Source organism: Myodes glareolus, chromosome 21 (assembly GCF_982192425.1).
Source record: "Myodes glareolus chromosome 21, mMyoGla1.1, whole genome shotgun sequence".
Taxonomy (NCBI): domain Eukaryota; kingdom Metazoa; phylum Chordata; class Mammalia; order Rodentia; family Cricetidae; genus Myodes; species Myodes glareolus.
In genome coordinates this window covers 12433387-12453369 of record NC_142046.1, presented here as the reverse complement: position 1 = coordinate 12453369, position 19983 = coordinate 12433387, and the positions used below count along the sequence as shown (strand labels likewise).

The 19983-nt window shown below is 47.5% G+C and overlaps 1 protein-coding gene and 1 long non-coding RNA gene across 4 annotated transcripts in view; both read right to left on the bottom strand.

Annotated features, from left to right (window-relative positions):
- The window catches only part of Garnl3 (GTPase activating Rap/RanGAP domain like 3), a 149995-nt gene extending 131389 nt beyond the window's left edge, over positions 1-18606 (bottom strand). Inside the window, exon 1 of one of the 3 annotated variants that reach the window (XM_085681345.2) lies at positions 18509-18606. Coding sequence is in view for 2 of the 3 variants with exons in the window: in XM_085681346.2 (XP_085537472.2) it covers positions 17245-17336 (92 nt within the window). In the remaining variant the exon portion in view is untranslated. Of the gene's footprint in view, positions 1-17244; positions 17349-18508 lie in introns of those variants that run through there. The other 2 variants (XM_085681346.2, XM_048432154.3) reach the window with 2 other exon arrangements.
- On the bottom strand, positions 14580-17139 carry LOC146890479 (uncharacterized). The gene is made up of 2 exons (XR_014998895.2): positions 16883-17139; positions 14580-16752 (listed from the first exon to the last, which is right to left on the bottom strand). It is a non-coding gene; the product is annotated as an uncharacterized LOC146890479 (long non-coding RNA).
- Positions 18607-19983: the final 1377 nt, after the last annotated feature.

Genomic DNA, 19983 nt, shown 5'->3' with positions numbered 1-19983 from the left:
ACTGGGCCTAACTCTAGGAGTCCAGCTGAAGAGAGGGAGGAGGGACTGTAGGAGCCAAGGTGATCAAGGTCATGATGGGGAACCCACAGAGGCAGCTGACCTGAGCTAGTGGATGCTCACAGACAGCTAGGGAGCCTGCATGGGATCAACCTCGGCTCTCTGCACATGGCTGACAGTTGTATGGCTTGAACTGTTTGTGGAGCTCCTAGCAGTGGGATTAGGATCTGTCCCTGGCACATGAGCTTGGCTTTTTGGAGCCCATACCCATGCTGGGATGTCTCACCAGCCTTGATGCAGGGGGAGGAGCTTGGTCCTGCCTCAACTTGATAGGCCATGCTTTGTTGGCTCCCATAGGAGGCCTACCCCTTCCTGAATGGAAGAGAAGTGGATGGGGGTGGGTGGGTAGATGGGAGGTGAAGGGAAGGAATGGAAATAGGGGGAGGGGAAACTGGTTGGAATGTCAAATAAATGAAAACTCTTAATAAAAAAGAAAACGCAATTAAAAAAGTGTCACTGTGGTCATGGTGTTTCTCCACAGCAATAGAAACCCTAAGACATGCTCACCCCACACTTCTTAAAGATTTATTTTTGTGCATAAATGTTTTGCTTGCATGTATATATGAACACCACTTATATGAATGGTGACTGCATTTGTGAGCTACCAAGCGGGTGCTGGAAACCAAACCCAGCTCCTCTGCAAAAACAGTAAGCAACCTTAACACCTGAGTCCAGTCCCTACACCATACGCTTAAAGACAGGGTCTCTTACTGAGCCGGGAGCTCACTGAAAGGCTAGACTGGAGACCCCAGATCTCCTGTCTCTGTCTTCCCAGTACTGGGATTACAGGTTCATGCTGTAATGGGTGCTGGGAATATGAACTTGGGCCCCATACTTGTACAGCAAGTACTTCTGGCTGAGACAGCCCCACATCAGAGGCTTGGTGTCACTAGAATTTACTGTTGCTTTAGCACTAAAACAAATAAATAATAAGTCAGAGCTTCAAAACAAGAGACACATTTTCTTCTGAGCATTTGAGAGTTCCTTCCACTACAAGGATCATACTTGCATGCAAAAGACTAACGAAGTTCTCTCCAAGTCCCAACAAGGGGTGGAGAAGCACGAAAAGAATTGAGTGAGGCTTCAGGTTTAAGCAAAGTCCTATCAAGGGACAGCTGGCTGAAGCGGTGTTGCTTGGTTGCCACATTGGCCACATATGGCTACTAAGCAACTGAAATGGGGACAGTCCAACGTGAGCTGTGTAGGGGTAGCATGAGCCCACAGTGCTTATGGAAGACAGTAAAATTAACGCATACAAAACAGCTCACTGACAATTTCTTATACTGACTATATGCTGAACTGTGTGTATGTGTATGCTAGATACACATGTGTGTGCATGTACGGCCCAGAGAAAACATTGAATGCCTTCCTCTGTTGCTCTCTACCTTATGTTCTGAGACAGAATCTCTCACTTAACCTGGACCTCAGTGATTTGGCAAGACTTGATAACCAGCAAGCCCTGGAATCCTCCTGTTTGTGCCCTGAGTTGGGGTTACAGGCTTGCCCTGCTGTGCTCACCTGGCTTACCTCATGGGTGCTGGAAACATTGCATAGCAAATACCTTACTGACTGAGCCATTTCCCCAGCCCCAGGAATCTCTTTAATGTAGTTAGCAGAAAATGCAAAATTCCACATGTAACTCACTTTACGTTTCAGACGATGCTGCTCAGGCAAAAACGATGCCTTAGAGTTATCTCTAGATGAGTTATTCTGAGATAAGAAGCTGCTTGTTATCCTGAAGACTGCGGTGTTATCAGGGTTTCTATAGCTGTGACAGAACACTGTGAGCAAAAGCAGCAGCTCTTTATTTATTTATTTACACCCCCCCTTTTTTTTTTTAAACAGTGTTTCTCTGTAGTTTTGAAGCCTGTTCTGGAATTCCCTCTGTAGACCAGGCCGGCCTCAAACTCACAGAGATCCACCTGCCTCTGCCTCCTGAGTGCTGGGATTAAAGCGTGCACCACCATCACCTGGCCCTAGAATCAATCTCTCTCTCCCTCTCTAAAGATTATGTATGCATGTATGCCTGCAGGCCAGAAGACGGCAGCAGATCTTATTCCAGATGCTTGTGAGTCATAATGTAGTTGCTGGAACTGAACTCAGGACCTCTGAAAGAGCAGCCAGTGCTCTTAACTTCTAAGCCATCTATCGCTCCAGCCCCCAGTTTATTTCTTCTTACAGGATGCAGTCTATCATCCAGGGAAGTCAGGGAAGAAATGTAGGCAAGAGCTGATGCAGGGGCCATGAAGGAGAGCTACTTATTGGCTTGCTTACCATGGCTTGCTCAGCCTGCTTTTCTTATATACCACAGGGCCAACTGCCCAGGGATGACACTGCCCACAATAGGCTGGACCTTCCCACATTAATCACTGATTAAGAAAATGCACTACAGACTTGCCTACAGGCAAATCTTGAGGGGTTTTCTCAACTGAGAGTGCCTCTACCCAGATGCCTCTAGCTTGTGTCAACTCGACACACCAATAGAACACTACTAAACAATAAACTTTTCTTTTTTGTTCAACCCCAAGATGGCATATAACGTCACAATATAAACATAGTATAACTTTAAAAGTCCCCCATCTTTAAATTTGTAATACTTTAGCCAGGTGTGATGCCATACGGCTTTAATACCAGTACTTGAAAAGCAGAGGCAGGCGGATCTCTGTGAGTTTGAGGCCAGCCTGGTCTGCATAATGAGTTCCAGGACAGTCAGAGCTACACAGTGAGGCCCTGCCTTAAAAGACAAAACAAATTCAATACTTTAGTTGAGTTTCTTAAAACACTCAGTCCCTTTCAAAGTTCAAGCATCTCTAAAATATCAATGTTTCCAAAATACCTATACTTTCTTTAAAATATCTCTGAAACTCCAAAGTCTCCCCAAAATTCCAAAATCTCTAAAATTTCAGTCTCTTAACTGTGGGGTCCAGTACAATAAAAAATAAGTTAAATCAGGCATGGTGGCACACACCTTTAATCCCAGCATTTGGGAGGCAGAGACAGGGGGATCTCTGTGAGTTTGAGGCCAGCCTGGTCTACAAAGTGAGTTCCAGGACAGCTAGGACTGTTATATAGAGAAACTCTGTCTCAAAAAACCAACCAGTCAAGCAAGCAAACAAATAAAATGCTAAATACCTTCTTATTTTAAGAGTGAAGAAGCCGGGGAGCTACAATCTTCAATAGAGTAAATAACTCAGTGTTTGAGGTCTGGGACTCACTCGGGATTCTCTGTGCTACCAACAGGCTGGTACACCTCCATTTCTCCAGTCTGCCTTCCACAGTACACACAACACAGCTTGTCTCCCGGGCTCAGGCTAGCTCCATCCCAAAGCTGTCATCTCCGGTGGTTGTCCCATGGTACCGCTATCTCCAAAATGTTGGGGTCTCCACTGCAACGAGGCTGTACTTTCACCAATAGCCTCCCCTAGGCTTTTGAAGGTATGAAGGTATTCTAACCTTATGGCATGATGCCAAGCCTCGACGTCTCTCCATGACTGCTTCAATCCTGGAACTTCAGCTGCAACTGAGGCTGTGCCTTCGCCAGTGGCCTCACTGTGCACCACGCTTAGCTGCCCTCCGTGCCCCTTTCATGCTTTCAAAAGCAGAACCAGTTGGGAGACCCTTACACACGATCAAGTTTGGCCCCCTCTGGTCCACAGCTTCTGTGTTCTGACCTTGAGAAAATAGTGCCAGATTTACAATTCTAGATGACACTGGTCTCTTCTCAATCACTGCTAATGTCTCAGCTCCAGCTAACCAGTATCGACCGTTCCCATAAAGCAAAGGTTTCAATTCAGTGGTCCTTGTCTCTTATGAATCACAGCTGACTCCTAAGCCCCAGCTATCTAGACACCAGAGGTTCCTAACACACATCACACGGTTCCAATAGTCTTTAAGTGACTCCCTAGCTTTCCTCTGAAATTTCACAGCCAGGTCTCTAGTACCCTCAGTATTATTTTTTTATGCTTCTACAAAAGCTTATTAAGCTCTGAACACTCAAAGGCGTCCCCAGCTCAAACTTAGAAAATCTTTCCACAGTCCTCACCAAAACATGGCCATTTTATTATACCAACGCCCCACTCCCAATCTCTGCATCAGATGATGGTCCTAATCCTCTGACAAACACCATAACCAAAAGCAACTTGGGTAACAGAATGTTTATTTCATTTTATAGCTTGTAATCCACCAACCAGAGAAGTCAAGGCAGTAACTCAAGGCAAGAACTAACAGAGGTCGTGGATGGGGGGTGCTGCGCACTGGCTTGCTTCCTTCCCATGGCTTGCTTGGTCTGCTTAATTATACACTCCAGGATCACCTGCCTAGGAATGGCACTACCCACAGGCTGGACCTTCCCACATTAATCACTAATTAATTAAGAAAATGCACTACAGACTTGCCTACGGGCAATCTTACAGAGATATTTTCTCAGTTGAGAGTCTCTTTTCCCTAATGAGTTTAGCTTGTGTCAAGTTGACATAAAACCAGCCGGGACAGCCAAGGTGGCAGTGATGTCGCACTGCAGGTGCTCAGAGCTCTCTGGCATGCAGACCAGGCAGCGACAGGTGTGAGGAGGTGCCTCTGGGGATGCTGGTGATATGCAGAGATGGTAGAGGCTGGTGCAGAGAACACAGACACGGTAAGGGTTCTAAGGCCCTTGAAGGACTGAGAGTGCTAATGACGCGGCCTTCAGCTAACAGTTTGGTCTCCTTGGCGAATTTTTCAGGTCTTTACTTGACATAAATGCTTGACCAGCATTCCTGACTATTCTTGTTTTCATTTACTGTGATCGTCTTTCCACCCACACTCAAGGTCTTAGCCATCTTTACACAGCAATACAGAGACAGCCCGAACATGGCATGTAACCGAAAGAGACAAAATATGACATGGATATTCTCCTGGCTTTTTAATTTTATAAACTGGGAACATTCCAACATATTACTTTCTAGCCCCTTGAAGATTCTGTTTTAAAAACCTTAAGACGGTAGCGCTTGTGAACCCGCATTGGCCTTTCCACCCTAACTTTGCCACGTGAGTTCCTTCGCGCTTCAATTTCTTCCAGACTGTTTGGATTCAGTCTGTCGTTGCTCATTTTAATCTGCTCATTCGTTTGTTTTCATAACTCTTTAATTTTTAAAAAGTATGTTTCCTTATCCCTGGAACATAATTTATCTTTATTGTCTATTTAAAATATTCAGTTAAAGAACTTCTCGGGAAGTGGGTAGAACTCACAGAGGTAAGCAAAATTGAGAATAAGAGAAAATTTATTGAAAGTAAGAGAATGACCAAAGTCTACATTGCAATTCTGAAGGTCTGTTGGTGTGTGGACACAGGGAGAGAGATGAACAAACTTCCTGTCTCAATGTAATGTGAGGGAAATAAGTAAGGGTTTTGCCGGCCTAAGCTGCTCACAATTGCCTTGGTCAGGCAAGGACTGGCACGTGACTCAGGCCAGACTGCCTAGCAGGCATCTTCTTCATACTGCCCTGCTGACTAATGAGAAGAGGCAGCTTCACCAGAGAAAGGCTGAGTGAAAGCTAATCATGACTCAGATCTGAAATTCTTGAAAGGTTCCGAGTAAAAGTGTATGTGAACCCACCAGTCACGGAAAATCCTACTCAGAGACGCTCTGTGAAGGGGCTGGCTGCTTTGTGTGTATGGGGGTAGTTGTCAACAGAAAGCCTGACAAAGGGTCAGATCTCTATTTCCAAGCCTTCCCACCATTTATTCAGTGGCATTCTGGACTGTTCTCTTCATTTAGGTGGTACTCACAGCCAGGCAGTCATACTAGGCCTGCTGGGGCCTCGTGGTGCGGAGAGCTTGATGTCACAGAGAAACATCACTGCGGCACAGAGGTATCGCTACTGGCGGGAGGCAGACGCACTGCACAGACGGGGCAACGCGGCACAGAGGTATTGCTACTGGCAGAAGGCAGACACAGTTGCATAGATGAGGCAGATGCACTGAATAGACGGGACAACGCGACACAGAGGTATCTCTGTAGGCAGCTTAATCTCAGCTCTGCCCTCTAGCCCAGCACACACCTTGCCACACTCATCACTGAGGGACTACAGGGAGCACACCTAACCCATTGGCACCTGTGATCTCTCATCTGGCTTGTTCTGACCAATCACCTTGACACGAGTGTCAATCAGGATTTGTGCCCACCTTCAGACCAAGCATTTGAAGTCCGGGCTGACAGCCATCAAGAGAGCAGTATTCTCTAAAGAGCAGGCTGGGGCAGCAGTGGATGAACTGACGACTCCCTCCACTGCCTTCCCCACGACACAGTCACTCCTCATCACAGAGTCGCTGTGCTTCGCGACAATGAATGAGCTCTGGTCATGCGTTAGTTTACCAGCATGTCACAGAACGCCAGATCTGAAGCGGTGGTGGTGCTAGCCTTTAATCCCAGCACTCAGGAGGCAGAGGCAGGCGGATCTCTGTGAGTTCAGGGCCAGCCTGGTCTACAAGAGTGAGTTCCAGGACAGGCTTCAAAGTTACAGAGAAACCCTGTCTTGAGAAAAGGAAAAAAAGTTAAAAATTTTCAAAAACACTGATGACAACTTATGCTGGAGCGGTTATGGGGAAAAGGGAACACTTCTGCATTGCTGGTGGGAGTGCAAGCTGGTACAGCCCCTTTGGATGTCAGTGTGGTGATTTCTCAGAAAATTAGGAGACAGCCTTCCTCAAGACCCAGTAATACCACTTTTGGGTATATATCCAAAGGATGCTCAATTGTGCCACAAGGACGTGTGCTCAACTATGTTCATAACAGCAGTGTTTGTCATAGCCAGAATCTGGAAACAGCCTAAATGCCTCTCAACCAAAGAATGGATGAAGACATGGTACATTTACACAATGGAGTACTACACCGTGGAAAAAAAATATAATGACATCATGAAATTTGCAGGCAAATGGATGGAGCTAGAAAACATCATATTGAGTGAGGTAACCCAGACCCAGAAAGACAAATATAATATGTACTCACTCACTCATAAGTGGCTTTTAGACATAAAGAAAAACCAGCCTACAATTCACAATCCCAGAGAACCTAGACAACAAAGAGGACTCTAAGAAAGACATACATGGGTCTAATCTACATGGGAAATGGAAAAAGACAAGATCTCCTGAGTAAATTGGGAGCATGGGGAACACGGGAGAGGGCTGAAGGGGAGGGGGGTGGAAGCGAGGGGAGCAGAGAAAAATATATAGCTCAATAAAAAAAAAATTAAAAAAACAAAATTAAAACTTTATGCTTAAATAGAAATGCCTTCTCCATTCCATTGTAACTTTCATTACATCAAGAATTCATGATATAGCATTGTAGACTTCTTCTTGTTTGAGACTGAGGAAGTTTATTGAAAATGCTTCCAAAGTAGTTTCTAATTTATATATCATATTTAGATTGTTGGGCTAAAATAAATTTTTAAAAGGTTTTTTTAAAAAAGAACGTCATCTCTCTAAGGGAAGGCACCCTGCATTTCTACACACCTAGTACATGGAGGGACTGTGTGCATAGTGAATCAATGACTAGGTGAATGCCCAGGACACAGAAAATTCCATTTGGAGGAGAACATGCCAGGATGTTTGGGCCTTTAAAATCTCTGAAAGAGATTAGCCATGCCTCTCTCTGGCTAGGCGGCTTCACTGACTCACCAGTCTCTTGACAGGGAGCTGCTTTGTGAGGACTAAGCTGGATGCCAGAGCAAAGACAGTCCACCATGGCTCACTGATCCAAGCTTGCTGTGTGGGAGAGATGTGAGGATGCACTTACTGGCTGGCCGTGCTTCTAGACCCACCATGCTCTCTGGCCAGAAAGCAAGGCAGGTGCCCACGTGTTCAGTTTCTTCTGGGCTATTCGATCACTTTTTATGTCTTCTTAGAAAGCACACATCAGTCAGCCATATGAGGCTGAGGTACCACCATTTTTCCAAGCTGTTGAAACAGCAGAAGACATGCTGCCTCCAGGACACTGTGGTGTGATTCGCTCCATGTCCTCTTCCTTACAGTGCAAGGGTGTAAGGAAATGCCCCCTTTTCTGTGGCTAGAGTTCGAGTTTAGGGCAGGCTGGAGACTCTACTGCTCAGAGGTGTTCCGGAGAGGCTCTGGAACGCAGCCAGGCAGAACAGAATCACAAGCATCATTCTGCTCTGCAGAGGGTGACCGGGTTCTGTAGATCTGGACTCAGTTGTGTTTTGATTCTGGAGTTTTCTGAAGCTGAGAACAATGGTAGAGATCAAGGTGGCGTGGGTGGTGAGGTTCTATAGCTAGAGATGGTAGCAGCCGCGGCAGCAGCTGCCAACCACTGGATTTAGCTTTCTGTTGTTCTTGGGAGTTTCCGGTGCTGGTGAATCAAATTCAGCAGCGTGTACATTCCTGGAAAACCCTCTGTCCTGCCTGCTGGCCCCAGCTCCTTCCCTACTGTTTGTTGTCGTGAAGCAGCCGAAGGTCACAAGGAGCACAGCAGGCCCAGGTCACACCCCTCAGCCCAGCCCTCCACGGACTTTCTAAACCCCCTCTGCTTCTCCAGAGAAGGCGGGCTTCTGTTGTCTGCCACAGACCACTGCTGCTGTGGCCTTGACAGTGTTTGTCAGATTGGACTGCGGGCTTACCAACAGATGGAACTCTGTATGGGGTAGCACAGGTTAAACTGGAACAATGTTCAAACTCCACGAGCAGCAGAAAGAGGCGGTGTGCTTTTATTGGCATACCCGCGTGTGAATCCTTTAAGTAGAAGAGAGACTTTGCTTCAAGCGCAAAGTGCTTCCCCACAGGAAGCAGTGCTATAGGACAAGCAAACAGTACAGGACAGAGTGGCCAGGTTACATGAAGGAGCACGGTTTGTTCTCAGGGGTGATAAATGGCCTAGCATTGTTTTGAGTCTTTTTAAGTCTGCTGAAAACTGTTGGATTCAAAACCAGGCTGTAAAAGTAAAATTGTTGAGAAATAGGAGCCTAGTTTACGATATGCTAACATCTCCACCATTAGAAACTTAACCACACCTTAAGGCCAGTCTAGCCTGGGGAGGCGCTGGGTGTTAGGAAGCCCTTCATATACTGCGTTCGCCCGGCTTTATTAACCTCACACCCACTGTAATGACAGGGTAGCTCAGGGATGCAGACCAGTGGGCCTCATTCCTTTCTCACACGACACCCTTTCACGTGTGGGAAGACTGCCATTATCTCCTCTGTGAATTTTCCTTTTTTCTTTTTATTTTTTTAATACAGATGAAACAGTTCCCCACCCCAAATCCTTTCCCTTTACAGGACAGGTTTCATTCGATACAAACATCTTCAAAAACAAAAGAGGAAAACAACATAAACACAACCTGATTTTTAAAACCACAACCTGCCACTCCTGCACAGCTGACTGTCTGGTTGTTTCCAATGGTTTCCTGTTATCTCCTCCCTGGGGCAAGTGAGACAGAGGGATAAAGGAATCAGCCACTGAACCTAATAGGCAGAGTTCAGTCTCTGGAATCTACAAGGTAGACGGGGAGAACCAACTCCTACAAGTTGTCCTCTGAGCTGTGCATGTGCACACTTGTGCAAATGTGCACGCATCCCCATACTAAATAAACAAAACATAAAACAAAACAAAACATCATCATCAACAACTACAAAACTGCATCAAATTTTAACTGAGATATGCTCTAAGTTAAAATGCACACTAGATTTTTAAATGGAAAAGTAAACTATCTTGGTATTTTAAAATATTTATAACATTTTAAAATGATAATGTTTTTGATATACTGGGTCAAATAAACATCCAAGTCAACTTTGTTTTTGTTTTCAATGGTATGACCACTAGAAAAAAAATTTAATTCCATTAATTCCATATGTAATTTATACACTGTTTTTTTTTTCCCAAATAAGCAACCCTAAACTTTTCACTGAAAGAAGGACATTTTCTAGCTAGCTTTCCAAACCAGGAGCACAGATTGACAGTTCCTAGGGATTCGTGTTCTGATACAGTTCTGGTGAACATTTTTCTTTACCAATTTTTGTCAGTTTGAATGTTTGTGCGCCTCCCTCTCCCTAATCCTCCCAGTCTGCACGCTGGAACCTAAGTGGGGTCGGGTAGTATTCAGAGAGAGAGCCCTGTGGGTGGGTCAGGCATGAGGGCTCTGCCCGCACTGGCTTCACTTGCCGCTCACCATGTGACGAAGCTTCTAGAAGGCCGGTTCTCAGAGAAACAAGAGTCACGTGGTAACCTAAGTTTGGATTTTAAATCCCTGGAAATGGTGAGCAGCACATTTCTGTTGGTTACGAATTACTAATAATGTGCTCTAAACAGCCAGGGCCAGCAAGCGGTCCCAGTGAACGGTCTTCTACTTAGGTCTCTTTGCAGGCAATGCCAACTCCCAGCTTTCTGTCCTCTTAGATGTTAAGGTTCTAGAGCAGGCCCCCTTCCTGCCCTCAGTCTGAACGCTGCTTTTGAGTTTTCCCAGCACGGCTCCCTGTGGAGGACTCAGTTGTCCAATGTCCTTCAGCCCTCTGTCAGACTTCTTCAGCTCTGGAAACCAGACGACCAAACCTAATTTCTCATATTAACCTTCTGCAGCAAAACTAATTTAACTATTGTCTTCCTCCGAGAAAGGAAGCTGGTTTGCATTAATTTAAAATCTTAGTGAATAATAAAAGTTGGTTTTTCTTCCCCTGCCCCTAGGAGAACAGATAGGATATGAAAATTCATTTCCTCTGTTGGCCCTCAGAGCCCATTATGTTGGCCCAATGCAAGACAGTTTTTCACAGTCTTTCCGAGAAGACTGCTGTTTATCCAAAAGAAAATTGACAGTAGCAGATTTATTTATGATTAAATACTTAAGGCCCTGACACAAACAAAAGAATAATGGCTAGCTATAGAGAAACTAACGACAAAGAGCACCATTTCAGTACTCACTGACTGAACTACTCAGAATGACAACAGCAAACATCAGAAGAGACACATGGAAGAAGAGAGGGTGGCCGCATGCACAATGGGTAACCCTTCTTCTCAGAAATCAGTTTGGACCGCAAGCAAAGGAACAAGAAAGCATCAGATTGTCTTGGCATCAGATTTGTTCTTAAAGGCGTGGGCTTTCTCCATGACTAATGAGGAGGCCGTCATGTACAGATCAATATTTGGAAAAGGACAAAACATGTCTTCCACTCACAACTCAAACTCTTCTGCTAGTGGGGGCTCTGCAGCCACGGGGGCTACACTTAGCAACAAGAATGTAATTACTGAATAAGAACTAAATCACAGCACCGAGCCCATTCTGTGGCCATGGACAGCACCAGTCGCCTGGATTTCAGAAAGGTTTCCTAGATCCAACAGCACTTTGGCCAACCCAATGCCCATTTCCTTCTGGAGAGAGCGCTGTGACCTTCCTCCAGGGAGTCACTACCTCTTGGTCTCTATGAATGGAGGTGACTGACCCTAGTTCTGAGCTGAGTACGTGCCCCAGGTCTGACCCCAGCCCGTGAAGGTCAATCCAGACATTTACTGGATTGCAGTAGCTTTCCGGTTAGAAAGTAACACTACAATACTTAACTTTCTCTGCCTGTCTTGAGAGGAAAGTTGAGCTGGTTAGCTTTTGTCAACTCAACACAAGTTATCTGGAAAGAAGAAACCTCAGTTGAGAAAATTCCTCCATCAGATATGCTTACAGGCTACTCTGTGGGAGTTCCTTGACTAATGGTTGATGTGTGAGGGCCCAGCCCAGTGTGGGTGGTGCTGATGCCTAGGCAGGTGGGCCTGGGTCCAGAAAGCAAGTTGAGCATGCCATCAGAAGTGAGCCAGTAAGCAACGCTCTGCCTCCAGGTTCCTGCTTGAGTTCCTACCCCAACTTCTCTCGGTTGTGAACTCGGACGTAGAAATGTAAGATAAAATAAATCATTTCTAGCCGGACAGTGGTGGCTCACACCTTTAATTCCAACCATTGGGAGGCAGAGGCAGGCAGATCTCTGTGAGTTCAAGGCCAGCCTAGACTACAGAGCGAGTTCCAGGATAGGCTCCAAAGCTACATAGGTAAACCCTATCTTGAAAAACCATAAATAAATAAACCAACCATTTCTTCCCCGTGTTGCTTTTGGTCATGGTATTTATCACAGTGATAGAAAGCTAACTAGGACAAAGGTCAACTGAGAAAATGAAGACTGATGACCTTATCAAAACACCGGAACGGGCAGTGGTGGTGCAAGCCTTTAACCCTGGCACTAGGGAGGCAGACGGATCTCTGTGAATTTCTCTTTTGCTTGACATTCATGATCTTTGATGATACTTTAAAATGTACACACAAGACATGGACACAAGTCTAGCAGCTTGTATCCCACTGGATGGAGTAAAAGATTTCAAAAGAGCTCACGGTTGGGTAGCCAGGAGTAAGAGCCACCTAATCTAAGCTGTTACCTTTCACCTGGAATTCAAATCATAGACCCAACACTGGAACCAAAAATGACTATGCAGGCAGAAATATGAGTGATGGTGGCAATGATGACGCAAGCTTCACTGATGTTCTTAAGAAAGACAACAAAGCTGCTCACTCATAAAGCGGCTTGGATTAGGGATCAAGAAAAGACTTGAATTGATAAAGTACTTGTTGAGTTAGGACCACAGTTCAATGCCCAGAACCCATGTCAAAATGCCAGATAGGTAGCATGTGCTTGTAAGTGCTGGGAAGGTGGAGATGGGGAAGTTCCTTGGGGCTTACTGGTCAGCTAACCAAGCCAATGCCTGGTCAATGAGAGACCCTGACTCAAAAGAACAGTGTGGAGGGTTCCAGAAGAATGAATGACACCGAGGTTGTCTTCTGACCTCCAAATTCATATGTATACATGCACACAAAACCACACACACACACACTTACTTTAGAATGAAAGACTCCCTGACCTTATATAGAATACGCAGAATCTAAGTGACCAGCCACAGAAGTTATTGGAGAAAAGATTCCCGCACTATAATGGAGGACTGGTTTTCGGGCGGTAGGTTGGTTAGGAAGGGGGGGGGGGTTGAGAGGGCTTGGGAAGAGAATGTGATCAAAATACATGATAGCAAATTCTCAGAGAATAAAAATATTTTAATATGAAAAAAATCACCTGGTAAATTCAACCCTACTGATAGGGAATCCTGCAAGCACTATAGTTCACGCTAAGCTTGGCCTCTGTGTTGCAGGCCAAGTGACACAGCTCAGCAACTAACAGACAAAATAACTCGGGGTCATTACTTGTCTTTCTTGATTGTTAGGAAGTGGGGGCGTGGGGGGAGGCAACAGAGTCTTAAAATACCATGTGCTTGCCTATTAGTGCTTTTTTGCACAAAGGTGGATGTGGCTGAGAACTTAGTAAGACTCATTCCGTCCACCAGCTGTCAGTCCTAACACTTCCCGCACTCCTGGGAGCAGCACTCCACATGTTAGGTCATTTAAAGCTCACATCAAGGCGGCTCACTTTAAAAGTGCATTAACCAAGATCAGAAAGGGCGAAGCAACTTTCCTAAGTTCACATGCTTGATTGAGAAAAGGATAAAACTTGAGCCCGGGTCCATCTCATTCCAAATCCTTGTGCATGGTACTTTCTGACACGCCCATCTGCAAGTCATGGTGAACATTTAGGGTAAGATGTTTAACAGAATGGGAGTCTTCTCTGACGCCTCCAGGTATACAAAACTAGTCTTTCTCACTACTACTAGCCTGACGCCCAGGGCCTAAGCCGTCCTTCATCTTCACATCCGTCTGCTTCTGCAGAACTGACACAAGCTATTTAGCAAAGAGAACTGCCAAACAAACTGATGCTGCAGAAGTGCATGCTCGTGTGAACACTCATTCTCTCTCGCATGCACGCATGCACGCACACGCACACACACGCACAAGCACACGCACTCACGATAACAAGATGATTACGTAAATAAGGTTAAAATGTATTCTCAAAGGGCCTAACCATGAAGCAAGGACATTTAAACTCGATACAGTTGAAAATGAAAAATAACCGAGGCCCACAGATGTGGCAAAGGCTTTCACTACAGGTTGTGTTTGAAATACAGCTGCAGGCTCTCTCGACCAATGGGCTTCATAAGGAGCCATGCACCTATATAGTTAAGAGGCACACAAAAGGTTCTGACACAGCCAGAACTGTGAGGTCACTTGAATTACTGAATTAAGGAAGTCATTTTTACAGCCACACAGATAATGGAGAACTACTCTGTATGCTAACTTTAAAATTTAGTTAAACAGGGAGAAATTGAAGATGAATATTTAATCTACTCTAAGTTAAGGGATTCTTTTACATGAGCACAAACAAGAGGAAGAAGTCAGTGGATCTAAAGTTCAAGACAATAGTGTATACACACACACACACACACACACATACACACACACTTGAAAACCATCGTACAGAAAGTGAAAAGGCAAACTGGAAAAATTATCTGCTACATATTTAACCAAAAAAACTCCTTAATAAATAAAAAGAGCTTCGGATTTATAAGGAAAAGATAAATATTCCAAAAGGAAAACGAAGATCATGCATACAAATATCTTAAAATAAGTGTAAATTATGAGAAAATTTTATTAAATGAAAAATTCAAATTAAAACAAGGCATCCCTTGGCAATATAATGATAATCCTAGGGGTGTTCTGTGGCATCACGTTTCAGACGTTTTAAGAGGTTCCCTTGTGCCAGGCTGTGGTGGCACACACCTTTAAGCCCAGCACTCACGAGGCAGAGACTTGTGGATCTCAGTGAGTTCAAGGCCAGCCTGGTCTATAAAGCAAGTTCCAAGACAGCCAGGACTGTTACACAGAGAAATCCTGTTTGAAAAAACCAAAAACCAAACCAACAAAAAGTTCTTTTGTTTTGACCCACAATTCCTATCACTTTCATGATTTATTTCTGCACTAGTGATATCTTCAGACAGACACACGGATTAACTGCATCTCTAGGAGTGTAAATAGTAAAAAATGAGCTAAAATAATTATATATTCATACAGTAGAAGATCATGCAGCAACTGAAAAGTTTTCTTAAGAACTGCTTAGGGATTTCTTACAATCTTTAAGTAAAAAATTCAATTAAAATGATAAATATTCATGTAGAAGAGGGAGACCACGTTAATATACTGAAATTATGAATCAATAAATTATCCACTGAGTGTGGCGAGTGCACACCTTTAATCCCAGCACTTGAGGCAGGCAGATCTCTGTGAGTTCAAGGCTAACTTGGCTTACAAATTGAATTTCAGGTCAACCAGGGCTGTATAATAAGACCTGTCTCAAAAACAGGCAAGCAAGCAAGCAAGCAAGCAAGCAAAGAACCACCACAACAATCACAAAACAAAAAATTACCCTGTTTATATTTTTCTTGTATTTTAGAATTTCATCTAACGAGTTACTTTTAGGAGATAAAAAAAAAAAGCTAATCCTTATTATCTTACAGGTCACAGTGTATCAGAACAAAAACACCCTGGAGGCTTGGAAGTCATTTAGTCCTTGAAGAATCTGGTCTAGAAGACAAAGGGGAGGGAATCTAATGTTTAAGTGGGCGCTGTCCACTGTGGCAAATATTTCTCCTCTGTCCTCAACAGTCTCCTTAGTACTGCTGGGGCAGGGTGTATCAAGCACTAAGAAAGCCCAGTGAATAACGAGGAAAATCTGGCTGAGGTGGCGGTGCTGGGTGGGGTCAAGGTGGTTGCTTGCTTGAAAGGCAAGCACAACTCAACACTGGGTGTCTTGGTGCTCCCACAGCCGCAGGTGTCTGTGGCTCATACTGGATGGGGTGCATTACAGAACCAGCCTGTCATCTGTGAAAGATGCATGCAATGGGACTGTTCTAAACATTCTGCCCCAGGCCTGAGAGACTCTGCTCTCATCTCTTGTACACCTCTTCCTATCCTTCATGCTCTAGCCATAGAGATTGCTGGCTGTCTAGATTGTCTAGCTAGATGTCCTAGCTAGAGAAACATACCACCAGGTCACCACACAATATTTAGAACCTTCTTGGCAGATGCCTAGATACAGACCACACAGAACTGAGTCCTAGGGTTCAAGAAAGACTTTCAAAAAAAAAAAAAAAATGAGGAGCAGTTCTACAGCCTGAAGGAGTGACCTGGCCCACCAGACTTTGTGATGGGCCAGGCCTGAGCCAGCTCTGGTGATGGAGTGGGTACTAGGGCAGCTGTGGTCTCTGTCCTCAGCACACTCTCAAGCAGAACTGCTGGAACAGGGTGTGTCAAGGACGGAGTCTGAGAAAGGCCAATTAAAGGCGTCACACCTTCCATTCAGGATCTTGGTTGGTTTGCTTTGTGAATTAGCAAATGAACTCTCTTATCCACCTCACTGGTGGTTAGAGTCCCACATCTTTTTCTTCTCCTTACCCCACCCATGTTACGACAATGAAAAACTCCTCAGGGGTGCAAGCAGCAATAGGCTAGGGGGAAGGGGCTTGGCTTCGGGATACCCTTCCTAAGGCCATTATTACAGAATGATGATGAGAATCTGGACGAAGTGGTGCTGGAGTCATCTTGGAAGGAATGAGTCCACCTGGTAGAAGGAGACCCACTTCAAGTTACAGGAATGCCTTAGAGGTAGGAGTGAGCAGGGCATAGGCAGGGCATCAGCCACAGTGGGAAGGGCGTGTCCGGCAGCAGCCAAGCTTCACCTAGGACTGAGCTGGCTCCTTATGAGGGCGCCAGTTAAGGATGATAAGGCCAGGAGGGGCACGGGCAACCTGGGGAAATAGAAGAGACCTAGGAACTCTGCAGGGTATCCCCCCCCTCCACACCCCGCAACCCCAACCAGAGATGGGCGGGGCCAGAGGCAGCAGGTGTCCAGGCACCGAGGGTGTGAGGAAGGCTTACAGAGAGCAAGAGGCGCCAGTAGGGTATCCTTTTGGGGACTTGGGGATTCCGACCTTGTCCTTGAGCATTTAGAAGCGGGCAGATTGCGTTCTCCAGTCCGAGACCTCCCTGAGTCGGGGTGTGCAGGGCCTGTCACAGGGCCGAGGCTTCGGACGTTCACAGCATCTGCTGGCCGGACACAGGTCCCCCAGCCCTCCCGCTGGGCACTCCCTCAGCGTGGCCCAGCCGCTCTACCAGGCTCCGTGCGGACTCCCTCCCACGCCGCGGCCTCAACACGCTCTGTCCCCTCACACCGCCACCCCCCACGTGGCCTGCTCCCCGCTCCCGCCTCTCGAGGCTGCACCCCTCCCCGGCCACGGTACCTGGGACTCTCAAAGCTGCACCCCCTGCGCCGCAGCGCCGCCCTCTTCTGCCGCAGGAGCGCAGCGGCGGCCCCGCCGGGCTCCGGCTCCATCGCCCGGGGCGGGGGCCGACGGCTCGGGCACACTCGGGTGGGCTCGGGCCTCGGCGGTATTCGGCCGGACGCTCCGCTAGCGCGCCGCAGCCCACGCCCCGCCCCGCACCCTTTGCCGGACCCCAAGCCCCGCCCCTGTCCTGCCCCAAACTCCAGCCCAGTCCGGGACCTCAGGCCCCGCCCCGAACGCCTGCCTAACCACTCCCTCACACTCTCCGTGGGGTCTAGGACCCGCCCCTAACCAGCAGGTCCCCCTTACCACTCCTCAGGCTTTAGGCTCCGCCCCTGACTCGCTCCTACTCTAACTGGTCCCCCCCCCCACGCCTCTGGCTTTAGGCCTCGCCTCTGCCCCGCCCCTATCCTAGCAGGTCCGCCTCCTCCGCACCTCCTGCTTTTTTTTTTTTAATGATTTCTTTACTTTTGTCAAGTGCATTTGTGTTTTGTCTGCACGTATGTCTGTGTGACGGTGTCAGGTCCCCTGGAACTGTAATTACAGACAGTTGTGAGCTGCCATTTGGGTGCTGAGACTTGAACTCGCGTCCAAGCCCTGCCCCTAACCTAGCTGAGCCCGCCTCATTTCACTGGGGCTAGTAGCCTCAGGCCCCGCCCTGAGGCCTTGGCCCCGCCCCTGCCTCGCCTCTGATCTAGCAGATCCTCTCGCCAGTTAGGTTTAGGCCCCGCCCCGCCCAACCCAGCCCATCTCCTCAGTTGGGTTCAGGTCCCGCCTCTATCCCGCCCTTGCTCCGCCCCAATCAGACAGGTTCCCCCCCGCACACCGCTCAGTTGTGCTCAGGCTCCGCCCATGCCCCGCCCCAAGTACCAATCCAGGAGGCTCCCTTACCTATTATTGGGCTCGGGCCGCACCCCAAGCCCCAATCTAGTCAGTCCCTTTGCCCTTCAGTTTTACCAAGACCCCACCCCATTTCCTAGCCCAACCCACCCCACACCATAGTCTGGGCACAGGCTCCGCCCCCAACCCGTTCTCCGTGTCCCTGGTCCTCAGACCAGTGTAGATCCCACCCTGCCTCCGCCCTGCGCTCCAGCCACGCCCCTCCCGCGCCAACCTCCGGGAGATCCTCCCCGCCTGTCCACCGTGCTTCTGTGTAGCGCACCCCAGCCCCCAAGCCCACCGCTCCTCACCAGCCCGACAGACCCGGGCTCTGCTCACCTACCCCTTCGACACAGAGCGCCCCGGCGGCTCTCCACACCAGTTCCGCCCGCCGGCTTTTCGACCCGACCCTCACCTCGGCGCGTCCTGGTCCTTTCTAGCGTAACACCGCCCTTTTCTGGGGGCTGTCCTTCTCCACGTCCCGCCCACAGGCATGGCCCCCCGACCCTGGAGCTCCGCCTCTTCCCCCTTGAACCTGGGGTCTGTTGTACTAGCGGCAATTCTGCGTCTCTAGAACCTTGGTACTCCTGCCCCAGAAGCCCTCTACTGCCCCGCCCACACCGCAAGCCCCGCCCACCTATCGCCGCCTACGAAGCCTTTTCCTCACTTCAGCTGGTGCCTGGATGATGCGGGTCTTCCTGGCTGAACTGGCAGTCAACGATGAGGTTTGCCAGGATCCAGCCAGCAAGTAGAAGGAGGCACTGCTGTCTCCTGGTGGCTGTTTGTGGTGTCTGACACAGAGAGGTGAGGGGACTGGAGCTTTGGGGCTACCAGTCGTGGGTCCAGGTTCTCATTCATCACCTTCCAACTTTGTGACACCCTCCCCTATTTCCACCTGAGTCACAAGCACCGTCTTAGGGTCCTTGAACTGTGTTTGGCAGCAGGAACTCATTGAGTAAAACTAAGGATGGTTTTGCCATCTGTTTCTAGTTAGGTTTCTGTTGCTGTGATAAACACACTGACCAAAAGCAACTGAGGGAAGAAAGGGTTTAATTGGTTTACAGGTTACAGTCCATCATCTGGGAAGCCAGAGCAGGAACTCAAAACAGGAACTGAATCAGGAGCTATGGAGGACTACAGCTTTCTGGCTTGCTTCCCAGGCCCACCTGCCCAGGCATAGCAGCACCTACAGTTGGTTGGACCCTCCCACAGCAAGAAAAAAGAAAAAAAAGACCCCCCCAGACTTGTCCACAGGTTAGTCTGATAGGGGAAACCGCTCAGTAGAGAGTTCCTCTTCCCACGTATAGCCCAGGCCTGTGTTAAGTTATGCACCTGGCTCTTTCAGTGTGGTTGTGAGGTTCTGGTCTCCCTTGATGCTGCACAAGCAGACTGGAGAGGGAATGGATGTGTGCCTGGAGAGCCGCCGTGGGGATCCCCAGCCTAGTTCTCTAGTTCATTATCGATCGATCGACTGACCTGTGACACACACACTGCAGGCTTTCTCCTTCTTGGTTCTTGCCACATGTTACTAACTACTAGACAGCCTTATTTCATACCTTTTCCTTTTCCTCTAATCAAACTGGAGTGGGTTTGCTTTTTGCCTAGCGTCATGACTTCCTCCCAACGTATCTTTTCAGACTGAGAGTTCATGTTGCCTGGAATCCTCCCTCGGTAAGCTCAGGTTGCCTGCTTTCCCCCAGGTACATCCTGTCCTCTCTGTCTCCCTGACCTCCCATCCCTGCTTACAGCCTCCATGTTCTGCAGCCTCTGATGTGAAACTCCCAAGGCCCCGTCCTCTTAGGTGTCCCCAGACCCTTT